Source organism: Physeter macrocephalus, chromosome 12 (assembly GCF_002837175.3).
Source record: "Physeter macrocephalus isolate SW-GA chromosome 12, ASM283717v5, whole genome shotgun sequence".
In the NCBI taxonomy this organism is placed as follows: domain Eukaryota; kingdom Metazoa; phylum Chordata; class Mammalia; order Artiodactyla; family Physeteridae; genus Physeter; species Physeter macrocephalus.
Window position 1 is genome coordinate 86,047,865 of NC_041225.1, and position 19,632 is coordinate 86,067,496.

Sequence of the window (19,632 nt, forward strand, 5' to 3'; positions counted from 1 at the left end):
GTGTGTGTGTGTTGACAGCATGTGTGTTGATCGCATGTGTTTGATGGTGTACTGTGTGTGTATGTTGACAGCATGTTTGATGGTGTACTGTGTGTGTGTGTATGTTGACAGCATGTGTGTTGATTGCATGTGTTTGATGGTGTACTGAGTGTGTGTGTGTGTGTGTGTGTGTGTGTGTGTGTGTGTGTGTGTGTGTCTGATGGGCCTGGGAGGCTGTAGGGGAAACTCAGGCTAGCGTGCAGAAGGCATCAGGAGGCCTGCTCCCTGCACCCATGGGGTGTGGTGGGGTGGGGTGCTGGGGCCAGCTGCTCCCCCGCTCCCAGCTCGGGCTAATTTTGAGCCACCTGCTCCGGTTTTAGTCTCTGGGACGCCGTGAAGGTGGGAACGTGCTCCCAGAACTGGAGCGGCAAATTATATCCGAATCCCAAAGGGGAACATGTAATTTCGGAAGCTGGCCCAGACCTTTGGAGCACTATGTTTAGCTTTATTTTTTCTCCCTCTTGCACTGGTGAACTGCCGGTTTCCCTCTCACCTTTCTAAAAACGAACTGTATTAAAAATAACAATAAGGCTTCTGTGAGGTTCAGGATGAGAACCAGAGGGGCAGAGCTACTGCCTGGCTGGGCCAGTCTCTGGGCAGCTGGGGGCTTCACGTGGAGTTCATCTGGTCGATTCCAGGGGCTTGGCCTCCTGGGGAGTCTCCCAGAGCCCCCTGCCCCAGACTCAAAGGAAGAGAGGGTCCCACCCTGGCAGGCCTGGGTCCTAGCTGGTCTCTTCCCTCCAGCCATATCCCCCAAGCCTGCCTTCCTGGACCGTTTGCTCTCTCTTGAACTGGCAATGCTGCTTTATTCCTCTACCCTTCACACTTGCTGTCTCCTCTGCCTAGAAGGCATCTCCTGGCCTCATCCACCTAGACTGGTACTCGTCTACCCACAGCTCCATCACCTCCTCTGGGACTATTGTAGTGGCCCCTGAGACTCTTAAAGCCCCCCTGGTTTTGGTGAAGCCACATGATGCCCTGGTTTTTGTCCTTGAGGACAGAAGACTCAGAAACCTGCATTGGTTCAGGAATAGTGCCCAAGCAGGGGTTGGTGTGGCTCAGTTGTTAGAAGAAACCACCAGGGATGATGGGGAGCTTGGAGTATGTCTGAGGTCAGGAAGTTTGAAAGGCAGGGAGGGCATGTGTGAGTGGCATGGAGTCAGTGGTGCCAAGGGCAGTGAGAAAGCGGGCACGAGACAGGTATTGGCTGAGCCCCTCCCACGTGCCTCACCTTGTCCTAGGTGTGCATGGCCTTCACGTCATCCATACTCGCTGCTGCTCTGTGACAACACACGGCTTTGTTCCCATTCTCCAGATGGAGATGCTGACTCAGAGAGGTCAGGGGGCTTGTCCAAGGTCACGTAGCTGGTAAAGCAATGGGGCCAGGATTTGGAGCCACACTTGTCCAACTCCAAAGCACACGTTTCTCCCACAACTTTTGCAGCCTCCCTGGAGAGAGAGCACAGGGTGCCTGGTTGGAGACCTCTACTTCCTCGGGACCGTGCAGTCTTCCCTGGTTTCTCTAATCCTGTTGCTAACCAGCGTGTTTAATTTGTAGCTTGCAGACGGTCTGTCGGGCTTCGCCCCCACTAACATGGCGTCTTCTCCATCCAGTCGTCATGTATGTATTGTTTACCTATTTGTGGGCACCTTGATTTTCCCGGGGGTGCTGAGTGGGGGTAAGGAGTTAGGAAGGGAACAGAGGAGGTGGGGATGGGAGGGGAAGAAAGGAGTTTTCTGAGCCCTGGCAGAAAACAGTTACCTGTCCTGTGCAGTGACGGAGGGGTAGGGAGAAAACTGAGGGAAGATTTGCAGAAACAGACATCCCTGAATTATCTCTTGGTGCATCCTGGGATTTACCTTAATCCTGTTTCCCTGCATGGGGTAGCATGGGCCAGTGGAAACAGGGAAGTCTCTAGACCCTGACCGCTGGGACGTGGGACACAAGAGACCTCTGTGGGCAAAGGCAGATTGATTTTCTCTACTCCTCCCAGAGGCATGAAAGGTGTGTGACTGCGGAACCCTGGCTGTCCCCAGCAGATTCCGAGAGCTCTGCTGGGGCCCACAGTTCACTCCTGCAGTTCCCAGGAGGGGTGCTTCTGTCCTCCTGGGCTGATTCCTTAGGTATTATCTTTATGGGTTGAGGGTCCTTCAACGTGCACTCATGAAGTCAAGGGGAGCCCCAGACTTGTAGGGGGCACATAAGAGATAGGACTTGCTGAAAGTTAAACTCCATTCATGGTGCCAAGAGGAGGCATTGCTGTTTTGGGTGTTTTATGGCTTCTAGGCAGAGGCACTCTACAGTTTAAATGTTTTCTGATTTATCCATTGTAGAAAATATAGAAAACACAAAAAAGCGTAAGGCAGAAAGTTAAAACCACCTGTGTTCCTACCAGTTGGAGATAAGCACTGTTAAGACTTTGATGTGCCTACATTTTTAGATATCTCTTATGCACATGTGCATACTTTTCTTTTTTTTTTACAAATTCAAGATCATATTGTACTTTAAAAAAATCTGCATTTTCTTGTACTTAAAATGTATTATAAATGTTTTTTCATGTCTTTATATTCTTTAAAAAATGGTTGCATGTCATGCTGTTGTATGGACATCCATAAACTATTCCCCTATCATTGGACATTTAATTTCTTAATTTCCACTATTGTCTTATTTTTTGTCCCTTAGAGGAGTTATTTTTAGTTTACTTTAAATAGGTCTAGTTAGGGCTTCCCTGGTGGCGCAGTGGTTGAGAATCCGCCTGCCGATGCAGGGGACACGGGTTCGTGCCCCGGTCCGGGAAGATCCCACATGCCGCGGAGCGGCTGGGCCTGTGAGACACGGCCGCTGAGCCTGTGCATCCAGAGCTTGTGCTCCGCAACAGGAGAGGCCACAACAGTGAGAGGTCCGCGTACCACACACAAAAAATAAAAAATAAAAAAAGTCTAGTCCATTTCCTGTTAAGTGTATTCCTAGGCATTTTATAGTCTTTGCTGCTGTCTGAATGGAAGATCTTTTTTTTTTCTTATGACTTCGTATAACTAGCTATTGCTAGAATATAGAAAAACAATATTTTTGTATATTTACTTTGAAACAGACTTTTTGTTAAGTGCCTTTATTACTTCTGACAGTGGTTAATTGATTCGGTTGAGTTTTTCAGGTAGATAAGATTGTCTTCTTCAAACAATAATAAACATGTCATTTTCTAATAGTTATACCTTATTCCTTTTTCCAGAATGACATTTGATAATGGATTTGCTAGTGAGCAAACTTATTTAGTTACTGATTCTAATGAGAAGGTCTCTGTCATTTTTTCATTATGATAATGATTGGTAGTTTCAGATAGATATTCTTGATTTTGTCAGGTTGTGTCCTGTATTATTAGTTTATTAATAACTTAAAAACTAGGGCTTCCCTGGTGGCGCAGTGGTTGAGAATCCGCCTGCCGATGCAGGGGACATGGGTTCGTGCCCCGGTCCGGGAAGATCCCACATGCCGCGGAGCGGCTGGGCCTGTGAGACACGGCCGCTGAGCCTGTGCATCCAGAGCTTGTGCTCCGCAACAGGAGAGGCCACAACAGTGAGAGGTCCGCGTACCACACACAAGAAATAAAAAATAAAAAATGTCTAGTCCATTTCCTGTTAATGTATTCCTAGGCATTTTATAGTCTTTGCTGCTGTCTGAATGGAAGATCTTTTTTTTTTCTTATGACTTCGTATAACTAGCTATTGCTAGAATATAGAAAAACAATATTTTTGTATATTTACTTTGAAACAGACTTTTTGTTAAGTGCCTTTATTACTTCTGACAGTGGTTAATTGATTCGGTTGAGTTTTTCAGGTAGATAAGATTGTCTTCTTCAAACAATAATAAACATGTCATTTTCTAATAGTTATACCTTATTCCTTTTTCCAGAATGACATTTGATAATGGATTTGCTAGTGAGCAAACTTATTTAGTTACTGATTCTAATGAGGTCTCTGTCATTTTTTCATTATGATAATGATTGGTAGTTTCAGATAGATATTCTTGATTTTGTCAGGTTGTGTCCTGTATTATTAGTTTATTAATAACTTAAAAACTAGGGCTTCCCTGGTGGCGCAGTGGTTGAGAATCCGCCTGCCGATGCAGGGGACATGGGTTCGTGCCCCGGTCCGGGAAGATCCCACATGCCGCGGAGTGGCTGGGCCTGTGAGCCATGGCTTCTGAGCCTGTGCGTCCGGAGCCTGTGCTCCGCAGTGGGAGAGGCCACAGCAGTGAGAGGCCTGCGTACTGCAAAAAAAAACAAAACAAAACAAAAAACACTTAAAAATTAGATATGGGAGTTTAATATTGGGTTGGCCAGAAAGTTCATTCGGGTTTTCCCATAACATCTTATGGCCAACCGATATTATCCAATGGCACATGGCATTTGGCATTTATCAAGATGATCATTTTGTTTTCTATTGTCCGTTTTATATATATATATATATACACACACATATATATACATATATATATATATATATATACACTCATATATATGTATGTATGATTGTCCTGCATTCCTGGGGTAAACCCAAATCAGTCAATTGGTCATGGTATTATAGTTGACTACAATTGAAGTCCTCTTATGCAGTCAATCAAGATAGGTAGTTGGTTGGCTAATTAAAGAATTAAAGTCGGTTAAATAGGGACTCATTAAAAGTAAAATATAAGTGCCACGAACATTTCTTTTTAATCATATCCATGTATCTTCATTTGACAATCATTTGACATGTGCCAAGGCTTCTCTGAATCTGGATCTGCTATTCAAGTGTCATGATGTCTTTCCAGTATAAACCACATTCATAATGCATTAGCTATGATTTTTCCTTTAGCTTTATTAAAGTTTGATGAGCTCTTAATGATAGCTGCAAAAGACTCTGAACATTGAGTTTTTTTAACATTTAAGATCCCCCTCACCTTTTTGTCCACCTCACTCATACTTAATTTTCATAATTAAAAAAAATCAACAACATTAAGTTCATTTTCATAGATAAAATGCCCCTTCTTTTTAAATTCAAATTTTATATATTTTTATAATATTTACTTATTGATCTAATTACCATATTAGTACAACTGGCATAAACAGATTTGGGAACAAACAATTAACTCTTGGTAAACATACAGTTCATCTGCTGGGAGCTGCAGTGGATAAATTAGATTAGCTGCAGGCTTTCATCTGCTCTGGACCTTAGATCGTTAGCAGAGAGAATGGGTAGCGTTTGTTAATCCTGGTTAAGGGGAAGTTTGTAAGGAGAACTTCTAGTATATATTACTGAGTTAGATTTGTTATTATTTATATGGAATTTTTGCATCTTTATTAATAAGTATTACTTTTAGGTTGTCTTTGTTAGGTTTTGATATCAAGGTTATAATAGTTTTATAAAATATTTTTTGAAGTGTACTCTCATTTCCTGTGCTCTTGAACAGTCTCTGTGGCAGGAGAATGATTGTTTAAAGGTTTGAAAATACATGAGAGCCATTCTTTTTGAGTATGAATTATGCAAGTTGAAAATTACATGATATAAACATTTTAATAGTCTTGCTTTATGTATAAAATGTGTAATAATGTGAATCAATCTACATTTAAAAAATGATTAACAGTCATGTAATTTAAAGGGTGGTGGCCAAATGAGTTGTATTTATGATATAGCTGGTAAACAGGATACCCATCATCTTTTCTTGAAAATGGTGTTATATGATGTGAGTTTTGAATTTTAGAAGATCTTCAGGAATGCATACCTTATACAATTGTATAAGATGCATCTGCTCTGTACTCATTTGTAAGACTGGGCCCAGCACCATTATTGAGAGGGGATTCTTTGATCATTTTCTACTTCATCAATCAATTTAGTGCCTTAGATGTCTTCAGATAGTGCTTATTACATTAGTATAGATTTATACATATTACTATAATAAAAGAAAATCCTTCTGTATCTGTTCTGTTTTTTATCCTCATTACTAATTTTGTAATTTATGTTTATTGTTTGTTTGTTTTTTTAACTTCATTAGGCTTAATAGCATTTCATCAATTTTATGTTGTTTTTCATCCAAAGAACCAGCTCTTTAAATTTTTTTGATTCTTCTGTGTACTTTTAATTTCTTTTTCTTTTTTATTATTTCCTTTTCTTGTCCGACTGCACTGACTAGGACCACAAGTTTAATTTTCCATGTAACTGATAATAGAGAGTATTCTTATCTGCTCTAATTTAAAATGGAATACATTTTTTTGAATTTTATTTATTTATTTTATATAGCAGGTTCTTATTAGTTATCTATTTTATACATATTAGTGTATATATTTCAATCCCAATCTCCCAATTCATCCCACCACCACCACCTCCCTCCCCCCTCACTTTCCTCCCTTGGTGTCCATGTTTGTTCTCTACATCTGTGTGTCTATTTCTGCCCTGCAAACCAGTTCATCTGTACCATTTTTCTGGATTCCACATATATGCGTTAATATACAATATTTGTTTTTCTCTTTCTGACTTACTTCACTCTGTATGACAGTCTCTAGGTCCATCCACGTCTCTACAAATACCCAGTTTCGTTCCTTTTTATGGCTGAGTAATGTTCCATTGTATATATGTACCACATCTTCTTTATCCATAAAATAGAATATTTTTATGTTCCACCACTGAGTATGAAATTTATTAGGTGAGTGATTACTAGCTAGCTAGGAGTTTTTATCATGAATGATGTTAAATTTTATTCAGTGTTCTTTATGGATCTGTTGAGGTGATCATATGATTTTTCTCCTTTAATCTGTTAATGTGGTGAATTACATCAATAGATTTTTTTAAAATGCTGAAACAACTTTGAAGTTCTGAAACTATCTATCCTGGTCATGTTACATTGTCTTTTTTCTGCATTGTTGGGTTCAGTTTGCAAATATTTACTTTAGGAATTTTTTTGCATCAATCTTTATGAGTGATAATGGCCTGGAGTTTCTTTTTCTGATACTGTTCTTTTCAGGTTTTGGTATCTAGGTAATATTAATCTTATAAAATAACTTGGGGCATATTTGCTCTTTTTCTAGTCTCTGAATAAATGATAAAAGCTTGACATTATCTGTTACCTGAAGGTTTGGTAGATTCATTTGTAAAACTGTCTAGACTTAGCATTCTTCTTGGGGATATTTTAAACTGCTGATAAAAATTTTAAAAATGTTTATAGGACCTTTGAGATTTTCTGTTTCTACGTGGGTCATTTTTGGTGATTTATATTTTATAGGAATTTATCCATTTCTTGCTAAAAATTTTTGACATAATGTTTTTCATAATAACCTCTTACTGTTTCAAAACATTTTCTTCTTCTATTTATGTTCCCTTTCATTCCTAAGGTTATATTTTATTATTCTTGCCAAAATTTGTCAGATCTGTAAAAGTCTTTTCAGAGAACCATTTTTATGTCTGTTGATTTAGCTCTATTGTTTCCTTGTTTTCTAGTTTCTAGTTCTTTTCTTTATTATCTTCTTCCTTCGAGTTTTAGAGAGTTTGTTATATTTTTAACCTCTTAAGAGCTATGCCTAATTCATCAATTTTCAAACTTTCCTCTTTTCTATTGTAAGCATTTAAGGCTATAGAATTCCCTCGAAGTACTGCTTTATGCATCCTACAGGTTTTGGTAAGAGGTATTTTTGTTGTTTTTTAGTTCTGAGTATTTTTTGATTTCTGTCATATTTCTTTTTGACACCTGAATTATTTAAAAGTATGTTTTAGAAATTCCTAACTTATGTTTTAAGTTATCTTTTTATCGATTTCTAGCTTAACAGTACTATGGTTCAGAGAATGTGGTCTGTGTGCAATATTTCTTGACACTTGCTTTATGGCCTAGTACAGGGTCAATTTTTGTAACAATCTTGTGTGTGCTTGAAAAGAATGTGTATTCTCCCAATGTGTTTTACATATAGCATGTCCATTTAGATCAGACTTGTTAATTGTGTTATTCAAATCTATTTTCTTGTGATTTTGTTCTGTGTGGTTTGTCAATTTTTGAGATATTAAAACATCCTGCTTTGATGTGATGTTTGTTCTTCCTTGTTATTTCTGCCTACTTTTCCTTTATATATTTGAGGCTGTGTTATTAGGCACAAACAACTGTAGATTTCTTATATCTTCCTAGAGAATTGAATCTTTTAATGATACGTAGTAAACCCCTACTCCTTGCCTTTTAAAATCTCTACTAATGAGTTTTGCCTTAAAGTCTGTTTTGTCTCATGTTAACATAGCTATACCATATTCTCTTGCTTGGTGTTTTCCTAGTTTATCTTTTTCTTTTTACTTTCAACTTTTCTGTGATTTTATGTTTTAGGTGTCTCTCTGATGAACAGCAAATAGATGGATTCTGGTTTTTTTAATACATTCTGACATAAGCTCTTAATTAGAGAGTTGGACAGTCTAATATATTAATTGTGTCTTACTGATATATTTGGATTTATTTCTGCCATTTTATTCTACTGTCCTGCCCTTTTCTTTTTTTCCCCTTTTTAAAATTTTTTTGGATTGAAAGATCCCCCCGCCGCCCCCGTCTTTTCATTCCTTCTTCCCTTTTCAGTTTCAAAGCTATACATTGTTTCTATTCCTTCAGCGATTAGTATAGAAACTTTAACATGTATATTCAATTTAGCAAAGTCTAAATTTAATTGGTATTTTTAGCCTCCTCCAAAATATTACAAGGAACTTTGGATGCTTTAATTCCAATCACTTACCAATTTGCAAACTTTTGTTCAATATTTTAGTTCTACCTTTATAAATGACACTTTTAAAGCAATATTATTTTTTAAGTAATCGATTTTTCTTTTAGCTATGCCCATGTTGACTGTTTTGTTTAGTAGACCAATCTTCCTCCTCCTGAGATCATCTTTATTCCTGAAGTAGAGCCTATAGAAATTCCTGTAATTGAGATCAATTCATTATAAACATTCTCACTTTTTTTTTTCTATTAAACATTTTTTTATTGCAGTATAGTTGCTTTACAACATTGTGTTAGTTTCTGCTGTACAGCAAAGTGAATCAGTTATATATATACATGTGTCCCCTCTTTTTTAGATTTCCTTCCCATTTAAGTCACCATAGAGCTTTGAGTAGAGTTCCCTGTGCTATATAGTAGGTTCTCATTAGTTGTCTGTTTTATATATAGTAGTGTGTATATGTCAATCCCAATCTCCCAATTCATCCCACTCCCCCTTCCCCCTTTGATATCCATAAATTTGTTCTCTACATCTGTGTCTCTATTTCTGCTTTGCAAATAAGTTCATATGTACCATTTTTCTAGCAGTATAATATGATATTTGTTTTTCTCTTTCTGGCTTACTTCACTCTGCATGAAAGTCTCTAGGTCTATCCACATCTCTGCAAATGGCACTATTTCATTCCTTTTATGGCTGAGTAATATTCCATTGTATAAATGTACCACACCTTCTTTTTTTTTTTAGGTATGTACATTATTTATTTACACATAATGTTATTTCACACTTAATATACTACAACATAGTGTAAACATAACTTTTATATGCATTTGGAGACCAAAAAATTCATGACTCTCTTTATTACGATATTTGGTTTATAGAGATGGTCTGGAACCAAACTCGCAATATGTCCATATGCCTGGATTTAGAAAGAGAATGTTCTATTGTTTCACTAGTTTGTTCATCATTTCTGAAAGGCTACCTTAGGATGCAAATAACCCATTAATTCAGTCAATCAAACAATATTTATTAAACACCAAATATACACAGGTACTATTCTGGGCATGAAATACTAAAGTGTGTAAAACAGAGTCTATGTCTTCATTGAGGCTTTAATCTCTTGGGATTTCAAGAAAGTGATAGCACTAAGAAGAAGATAAAATGTGGAAACGCCATTCAGGGTGAGGGGGTTGCTTTAACTAAGGTAGTCACTTTGCCGTTACATTTTGATTGTTACTTGAATGATGAATAGGAGGCAGATATGTGGATAAGGAAAAGCTGATGTCAAAATCCTGAGATGGAAAGGAGCTGACTGTCTAAGAGGCAGAAAAGCCAACATGGCTCAGAGTAGGGAACGAAGGGGAGAGTGGGGAGCAGGGGAATGAGCGCATGGGCACTTCAAAGACAGTGGATTTTTTTCTGGTTATAAAGAGAAGGCCTTGGGTGATTTTAAACTGAGGTATGGCCGGGTCTGAATCACACTTTAGAAAGTCCACTTTGGCTTCTGTATGTAGGATGGACTATAAAGGAGGCAAGAGTTCTCAGGAGCACCTGATGTCCCTACTTAAAGATTTGTTCTTCTAGAAGACCAGTTTAGAGGCTGTTGCCATAGTTGGGGTAAAAAATGATAGTTGAACAGTATTAATGACAGGATATGTTTTAGAGATAGAACTTGTAGATCCTACCGATGAATTAGATGAATTAGAAGAAATCAAGGATGGTTCTTAAGTTTGGAGCCTGAGCAACTGGATGGATAGGATGATACCATAATTGAGATTGGGAAAATCTGTGGGGAAGTGAATTAGGAGGGCAGGCAGAGAAATTCAAAGCTCTATTTTGTCCAGTCCAGTTTAAGATGCCAGTTAGACTTCAAAAAGATATATCAAGAAGGCAGTTGGATATCTGCAGTGAGAAATGTCAGTTGAGTTGTTCAGTTCTTTGAAGCAAGAGTTCTCAGCAGCACCTGACGTCCCTACTTAAAGATTTGTTCTGTTAGAAGACCAATTTAGAGGCTGTTGCCATAGTTGGGGTAAAAAATGATAGTTGAACAGTATTAATGACAGGATATGTTTTAGAGATAGAACTTGTAGATCCTACCGATGAATTAGATGAATTAGAAGAAATCAAGGATGGCTCTTAAGTTTGAAGCCTGAGCAACTGGACAGAGAGGGTGATACCATAATTGAGACTGGGAAAATCTGTGGGGAAGTGAATTAGGAGGGCAGGCAGAGAAATTCAAAGCTCTATTTTGTCCAGTCCAGTTTAAGATGCCAGTTAGACTTCAAAAAGATTTATCAAGAAGGCAGTTGGATATCTGCAGTGAGAAATGTCAGTTGAGTTGTTCAGTTCTTTGCATTTCAATCTCATTCCTACCACTCAGAAGCTAGGTATCTTTGGTTGACTTAGTTAACTTTCTGAGCTTCTATTCCTTCACTTAAAATTGGCATAATGATAATAAATAAAGTAATATTTAATCCCAAATCTCCCGAATCCTAGTCCAAAACTCTTTTCACTCCACGATTCCCTTATTCTCCAGCTACTCATTTGCTGCTGCTGTTTGGACATTCTTAGATCGTGTAACAGTTGGCAATGTCGTCACTTTGTTTAATTTTTTTCCAATTTTTTTCCACATCTTCTTTATCCATTCCTCTGTTGATGGACATTTTGCTTCCATGTCCTGGCTGTTGTAAATAGTGCTGCAATGAACATTGGCGTGCACGTATCTTTTTGAATTATGGTTTTCTCCGGGTATATGCCCAGGAGTGGGATCACTGGGTCATATGGTAGTTCTATTTTTAGTTTTTTGAGCGCCTCTATACTGTTCTCCATAGTGGCTGTATCAATTTACATTCCCACCAATAGTGTAGGTGGGTTCCCTTTTCTCCACACCCTTTCCAGCATTTATTGTTTGTAGATTTTTTGATGTGCCCAGGAGTGGGATCACTGGGTCAATGGTAGTTCTATTTGTAGTTTTTTTGAGCGCCTCTATACTGTTCTCCATAGTGGCTGTATCAATTTACATTCCCACCAATAGTGTAGGTGGGTTCCCTTTTCTCCACACCCTTTCCAGCATTTATTGTTTGTAGATTTTTTGATGATGGCCATTCCTATTGCCCGGCAGGTGCATGAGGGTCAGCCCCAGTGTGGGGGGGTGGCTTTCCAGGTGTTTGGCAGCAGGCATGTCTCACTTTTTAATTATTGTTTGAAAATATTTTTATTTCACTCTTATTTTAGAAATACTAGTTTCACTGACACTTATTTCCAGTCATCACTTTGAAGATACTATCTCACTAATCTCACTGTCTTCTGGCTTCCATTGTGCTGTTGTCTTTCTAAATCTGAGGACTGTTTTTTTGCCTTTTTACTTTTAATTAGTTCTGGATGGTCAACCATTATCTCTTCAAATATTACATATTCCCCATTCTCTCATTTCCTTCTAAAATCCTGATTAGATCTTCAATGGACCTGCTCTATTCTCCATGTCGGTTCAACTTTCTTTCATATTTCGTGTTTCTTTGTGTTACACACTGGCTAATTTCTGAAGATATGTCTTCTAGTTCACTAAGTCTTGTTTCTAAAGGTTATGTAACCCTGTCTATTGAGTTTCTAGTCCTAAGTATTAATAAGTCCTAAGTATAAATATTTTTATCTCTAAAAGTTCTCTTTTTTTCCAAATCTTCTTGTTTATTTTTGAAAGTGTCTTGTTCTTTTGCCATATTGTTAATGCCTTTATTTTTTAAACAGTTTTTTTCTTAAAGTCCTATTTCTGATAATTCTGCTTTCTGTTGTCCTGACAGGTCTGATCTGCAGTTGGTGTTTCTAGCTGACTCTCACTCATGGTGCCTTGTTTCTTATGTGTTTCACTATTTTCGATTGTGAACTCATGTTCCTTGGAACTTTATCTGAGAGTTCTTTGAGGCCTGGATGAAAGTCACATTCTTTCAGAGAGGACACGTGTTTACTTTTACCAGATGCCTGGAAACACTACAAACTCAGATTCACTTAAAACTAAATGTTTGGCTTGGGCTTTTTGGGCCCCACCGTTAGTTTGCATTTTGGCTCCTTATTTCTCTGGATTTTTGCTTTTTCATTTGCCAAAGGATCTTCTTTACATTCCTATCAGCTCAGTCATGCATTTAAAAAGAATTTTAAAGGTATCTTATTAATTAATTTAGGTGTTCTTACTTGGAGGGTTTCTCTGGTCCTCTAGTTTGCCATTTTGCTGGAAATCAGTGTCTTTGTTATAGTTTTCAATTTGACAATCACGATGTCTTCATGCAGATTCTAGTTCCTTCAGGACCACATGCTCTAACTTCTTGTTTATGGGATCCTCTTGAGACTTCCTGTGACCATAAATTGGTCATTTTTTTTCTTTTGTTTTTACTCAACCCTTTAACAGAACACTTATCTTAGTCCTCATATTGTCCCCCTTCTTTTGAACCTTAATCTTTTCTTTCTGTCCTTACAGAGGGAGGTCCTTGCTTGTCAAGAACCAGGAGCTCCAATGGCTCTTCCATTAGTGCATAGGCCCCCTTCTAATCTCAAACTCAGGTGAAAGGAAGAAGGAAACAGTCTAAGGTTGTTGTAATTTTACCTTGCCAGTGAGGAATCCAGCAGGGTGGGAGAATTTAGAAGGAAAACAGGATCAGAGGCTTTTCTACTTGGCTGAAGAGTTTGTTTTCTTTGTTTTTTGGGGCAGTCAGATGCTGGCTGGCTAGGTCCGAGCCACAGTTCTTGCCTATGGAACCCTATATAGGAGTTTCTTAAAAAAAGGAGAGCTGGCTCCAGGCAGGGGTGTTACTCTAGGGAAGTTTCTACAGCCTTGGCTGTGTGGACCCTCAACCTTGTGAGCTCAGATACCTGATGGGTCAACTTTCTTAGGGCTAGATGCATATTTTTCAAGTTTCTAGACCAAGGTTACCAATGTATGAGTTTACAGTGAGAAATACTTCTGCCTGGGGGATGTGACCTTGGATAGTGATCCAGCCTGTGGTCTCTCTATAGGCTCAGCAGTTGGGAAGCCAAGTTGTGACTGGAGATGAGTGAAGAATCAGAATGAGGAGAGAGGAGTTCTGGGATTTGAAATAGAGTATCAGCTGTCCAAAACGGACTGATACTTCCATCTCCAAAGAAAGGGACAGCTTTAGTCCCTAACCCCGGGATCCTGCCCCTGATGATGCTGGTGTGAACAGTCAACTCTAACTCCTCTTCTCTTACATTTCCAGGACTGATCAGTTCCTTTTTTTCCTGACACAGTCTTTCTCTAGATGTATTAGTACAATCTACCCACTTACGGTTAAGGCTCAGTGTAGAAGCTGCCTTTCCCTTTGAGATGATTTTGCCTCTCCTTGCTCTGAACTCCTCTGCATTGATTTCATGGTCTGATTCTCCGAGGGCAGCCCTATTTCTCTTAATTCCAAGTTTTGGGGGGAATGCGTCACTGCAGCTTATGGGTACCGACAACAATTTTTCGAAAGACTTGGAAGCAAAGGTTTTCTGAGCAGAGGAATCAATGACAGGGTGTGTCTCCCAAGTGAGGAAGTATTTCCAGAAGGTGCCCAAGGCAGTTTGTCTCAGTGCACCGTGCTCGCACCTCTGACCTTGAGAGTTTCAGGGGCAGTGTTTTCACCTTAATAACATGAATGGTTTTTACCTGTACTTTTGTACATATCAGATATGCTAACGAGGAAGGTGCTTATCTTCTCCTTAAAGCAGGTTTCCTAAGGACATGTATTTGGCACTACTGGTTTAGCAAGAATTATTGTATGCGCTTGAAAGTAACAAAACTGTACTTCTTTAAAAATATCTCTGGTTCAGATGTGTTGCCAGTGCAGCCTGGCCTCCCCCCACTCCCATTAGTTCTGATTAGGGAAGTTTGATGCCTGTCACTGTGTGTAATCTGGACCTTCCTTTGTGAGTCATTCCTTCTCTCATTTTCTCAGAGCAAATACAAATCGCCCATCCAATGACAAGTGAAGGCACAGGGGAGGCAAGGGGAGGGAAATCAGAGCCGAAATCTGTTAGCTATTTGGAGTAATTGGTTATTTGCTGTGTTTGCTGGTTGGGAAGCAGAGCACATACTTTACGGTCTCTCCTGTTACGGGGGCTGGAGTCACCCGCCGATATTGGATCCTCGTTGCCGGAGCCCTTGGCTCCGGGCGCCTTTCCCCTGCTTGGCATTCCTGTGGTCTCCTCGGGGGTGCACCCCTCCTCCCTCGATGCGCACTGCAGGGGGGACAGCCCAGGGTGAGACTTGTCTGGCGAACTCCAGGGCCTCATCAGGGAGGAAGAGGCCCCAGCCCCCACCTAGCAGCCCTCCCTGCCTCTGCCCCGTACTCCCCTCTTCCCAAGAGGTCTTTCCCCTGGTCCACGAGGAAGGAGCTTCATCTCTTCCCAGAGGGAAATTCTCGGCTTTCCTTGAAAATCTACAGGACAGGAAGTTCTCTCTGAGGTCTAATTTAATGCCTTCCTACCCCTGATGGTCCTGTCATCATCCCTGTCCCCTCCCGTTCCCCAGCCTGGGTCAAATAGTGCTTGGAACTTGGTTCAACTCTCACTGCTGAGTACAGGTCCCCCTGAGGATGCTCAGTGGGGCTTATCAACCTGCCCAGTGACGTGAGCACCTCTCTTACGTTCACTGAGGCATGGGAAACCAGCCTGAATTAGCAGCAAGTTCAAAATATAGAATATTTGAAAAGTAATATGACTTTGTGTATGAAAACTCACACAGTAACTAGAAAGTAGGTTGACTTTGGCACATAGTAGGCTCCCCCAAAATACTTCTAAAATTGAATTTAAGATAGCTAAGATTAGTGTCTGTAGTTTGATGAATGCTTCTGCAGCCCTGGGAAGGCCTTCAAAAATAGTTTTTCTCTTAAGTAGATGGCTGGAACTCCTGTCAAGCAAAACTGTCTACATAAGCAGAATGGAGGTAAGGCAAGTTTTTGCTCAGGCCCTACTGGAATCATCACAGATTTTGAGTAGCGATGTCTCATTGCTTTCTTCATAGGTTTGAACACTCTTCTTTCATTCACCCTGCTGGATAGATTCCATTCGTTTGGACTTTCTGCATGGGTTATGGGGTCGTGCTGTCCTCAGAGGACCAAGTCATGGGGCCCCCATACATACCTTAGGCTTCTGAGTTTGGAAGAGATTTTCCACAGGTCCCCCACCTCACTTGGGCCCTCCATCTGGATCAGGCCAGTAGTCAAATTGTCAGGTCCTGACCCTTCTCTGCTCACCATCTGCTTGACTTTGCCAGATTTCAGACACATTGATTCACGGGGCCTTTTGGAAGCAATTCAGCATTTTGGTTAAAGGTCTTCCTTTTCCTCCCACCTCTGTTGGTCCAGCTGGAAGTCAGAGTAAACAGAGTAGTGATCCCTTCCACAGACATGGAGGCAGAACTGCAGGGAGTGTCCACACGAGACTGAAAGCCCAGTGTTCCACTCGTGGGAATAATTAAGTGATTTTTTTTGTCATTAGTGTGTAGAGTTCTGCTGAATCAACATGGTAGCTGACTGTGAGTATAAGTCTGTGTGGTTTGGGGGGGCATGAAACTTTTAGTATGCATGGAGTGGGGTAGGTTCAGAGTCGGGCGTTGCACGTCTAGGGGTTTGTCTGGTTTACATGGAGGTGTGAGTACTTATATGTTATGTCTGTGTTTGTATTGATGTGTGTGTGAGCAAACAGACTCAGTTTTTAAATCTCAAGACATTAATTAAAGAACTAGAGAATCATCACATCATTATTCTGCAGATGTTGAGCTATGGGGCAGCAGCATTGGGGGTCAAACTGGTGATGTTGACAATATCAACAAGAGCGTTTATCATGGTAAACTTTATAGGTCACAAAATATCTTCACAGATACCAACTCGAAGCCTATACTAATCCCAGTGTTGGGTTCTAATATTACGATCTTGATGATGCTGATTTGTGCTAAGATAGAAATTACTTTCAACACAGTCTAGGATGGCTACCTTCTGGTTGACATAGGCAATGAAGGCCTGCTTAAGATTAGTTTTAAAAAATGGAGGTGGGTGTATAGTTCCCTATAGTGACTCCAAGGTTTAACATTGTAACCTTGGTGATAAAGGAATTTGACCATGAACTTTTCTCTTTGATTCAAGTGGTCATCCTGGGGAGAGAACACAAGCAATACTCCCTGCCTTCCCCAACTTTCCTAACTTCACAGAAAGTCAGGCTTGGAATGATTGTTGTCAATTTTGCCATCCATATTCATGAAATGCGTCAGGTTTACTGAATGAAAATGGGAGATTAAATGGTCTGAATGTGCCGTGCTGATTTGGGTCTTCGGAGGGATTAGGGTGCCCATTAGACTGGATCAAGCCTGGAGAAGCATGTCTTTGTTACATGGCTCTGGTTGCTCAGGAACTGAATGTTGGCTATTAGCTGAAATTGGAGAGGCCGCCAGTCCGTGCCTTGATCAGATTTACTTGCTTGGCTGGCTGAATGGTGAGGGACCTTGAACCTTGGGCACGGGGAAATAAAGCTTTAATGGCCAGACTTCTTGCTAAAGCCTGAGGTGACACTTCAGCAATCAAGCCATTTGCATTTGTTTCTCCTCTTTGTCGTGTTCCAAGACTAGATGCTTAGCTATTACAAAATGAGGTCAAGAGCACACTTCGAATTAGAGAGTGTACGACCTTTTCCCTTTTGGAGCTTTGGATTATCGGATTCCACTAACACCAGAGGGTGGCTTGGCTTTGGCACATCTGGGACAAGACATGGGAGGACCGTCCTGTTTCTGTGGGGCTCATTCTCATGGGGGGCTAACTTATTCTTGGGCTTCTTGAGGAAGGGAAGGAAGAAGTGGGCGTGAAGTAACTCCATCAGAAGCCAGGTTAGTGAAATATCAGGAATGATATTTTCAAGTCACATCTGTGAGCGTGTTGAAAATATAACTTTATTTTTCTGTAATTCAACTTAATCTCTCTTTTGAGCTCACATTTTTCCTGGCAGAAAAGTCCTGGTAACTTCAACCATTTAGGTTTAAGCTTTAGTTAGTTTTGGATTTTTCTTCCTTGTCCTCACGCCTGGGAGGAAGCTGAATTCTGGGTTGGGCTTCCATAAGGTCATGACCTCCATAGGAAGGGACCCCTGGTCACTAGTGTGTGCGCATCCTGGATCTATTGGGCACACAGACCAAACAGACTATATCTCATTATCTCGACCAGAAGGCCCTTTCAGGTGTCCTGGCTCTCTCTCTCGACTACCTTTCAAGCCTTTCTGGGGAGCACGGTACAATTTGGCAGCTCCTTTGTGACACTCCGGGGTCTACAGGAAATGACGAGGACTCCCTCAGGCTCTCTCTCCCATGACACCCATGCAGCCGTCTTCTGTCAAGTGCCATATGCCCCAAATTCTCTGGCAATTTCTGGATGGCTGCTGCTTACCAGATCTCCAAGTTTACAGAGGGGTCTATGCCATGTACCCTTTGGGGCTAACCTGTGGCGGAGGGTGTGGGGATGCCTTACCAGAAACCCTCACAGACTCTGGTTCTTGCTCCCTCTCCCACTCTACTCTTTCATCTCCTCTGTAAATAGCGGGAGAAGGGCTGGAAGGAACATCCTCTTAAACCTATTTTTTTAATGGCATATTATCTGCTTTAGGAAATTTAAAAGCCAAGGATCCTGCCTCCCCCCCGCCCGCTGTCTAGGCATTCATATATCCATCAGATATTTACTGGCCTCCAAATATGTGCCAGGCAATGTTCTAAGGATTGGAGGTATAGTGTTAAAAAAGATAAAGATCTGTGCCATCATGGGACGTAATAAACAAGTACCTAAATAAAATATATGGAGTGTCTGTTGGTGATAATTGCTAGGGAGAAAAAGCAAGGAAGGGGGAATGAGAATTGCTGGGAGGGGGATGGTGATTTAAAATATGGTGAATAAGGAGGGGAAAACAGATCGTAGTTAGTCAAGACTTGAAGGAGGTGATGAAGTGACCCAGGGGAGGAATAGAGTTCCTGCCATGGGAGGAGCATGAGGGCTCTGGAGATGTTCACGGACCGGGAAGGCCACCGGGGTGGGAACAGCGTGAGTGAGGAAGCAATGGAAGGACGTGAGGTGGGGGAGGTGTGAGGGCCTGATCCTGAGAGACTTTAGCTTGCTGTTGTTGTAAGGGCTTTGGCCTTATTCCAAGCGAGTTGGCAAATCACTGGATTTGCACAGAGGCGATGTGTTCCGATGTGTGTGGCTGTCGTATTGAGAATAGATTTGGGGGCAAGGGTGAAGGCAGGGAGGCCAGTTAGAAGACTGGTGCAACTCAGAATGGGAGAAAATATTTACAAATGAAGCAACTGACAAGGGATTAATCTCCAAATTTATAAGCAGCTCATGCAGCTCAATATTAAAAAAACAAACAACCCAATCCAGAAATGGGCAGAAGACCTAAATAGACATTTCTCCAAAGAAGACATACAGATGGCCAAGAAGCACATGAAAGGATGCTCAACATCACTAATCATTAGAGAAATGCAAATAAAACTACAATGAGGTATCACCTCACACCGGTCAGAATGGCCATCATCAAAAAATCTAGAAACAATAAATGCTGGAGAGGGTGTGGAGAAAAGGGAACCCTCTTGCACTGTTGGTGGGAAAGTAAATTGATACAGCCACTATGGAGAACAGTATGGAGGTTCTTTAAAAAACTAAAAATAGAACTACCATATGACCCAGCAATCCCACTACTGGGCATATACCCTGAGAAAACCATAATTCAAAAAGAGTCATGTACCACAATGTTCATTGCAGCTCTATTTACAATAGCCAGGACATGGAAGCAACCTAAGTGTCCACTGACAGATGAATGGATAAAGAAGATGTGGCACATATATACAATGGAATATTACTCA

General features: G+C 40.6%; 1 protein-coding gene across 23 annotated transcripts in view; it reads left to right on the forward strand.

The window, feature by feature from the left end:
* Positions 1-19,632, forward strand: part of DYSF (dysferlin) — a 231,639-nt gene that overhangs the window by 162,487 nt on the left and 49,520 nt on the right. For 14 of the 23 annotated variants that reach the window (XM_007111158.4, XM_007111166.4, XM_007111168.4 and 11 more), the window contains one exon: positions 1,598-1,660. The exons of the other annotated variants lie outside the window; for them this stretch is intronic. In XM_007111158.4, coding sequence (XP_007111220.2) covers positions 1,598-1,660 — 63 coding nt within the window. The remainder of the gene's footprint in view (positions 1-1,597; positions 1,661-19,632) is intronic. 23 annotated transcript variants of the gene reach the window in all.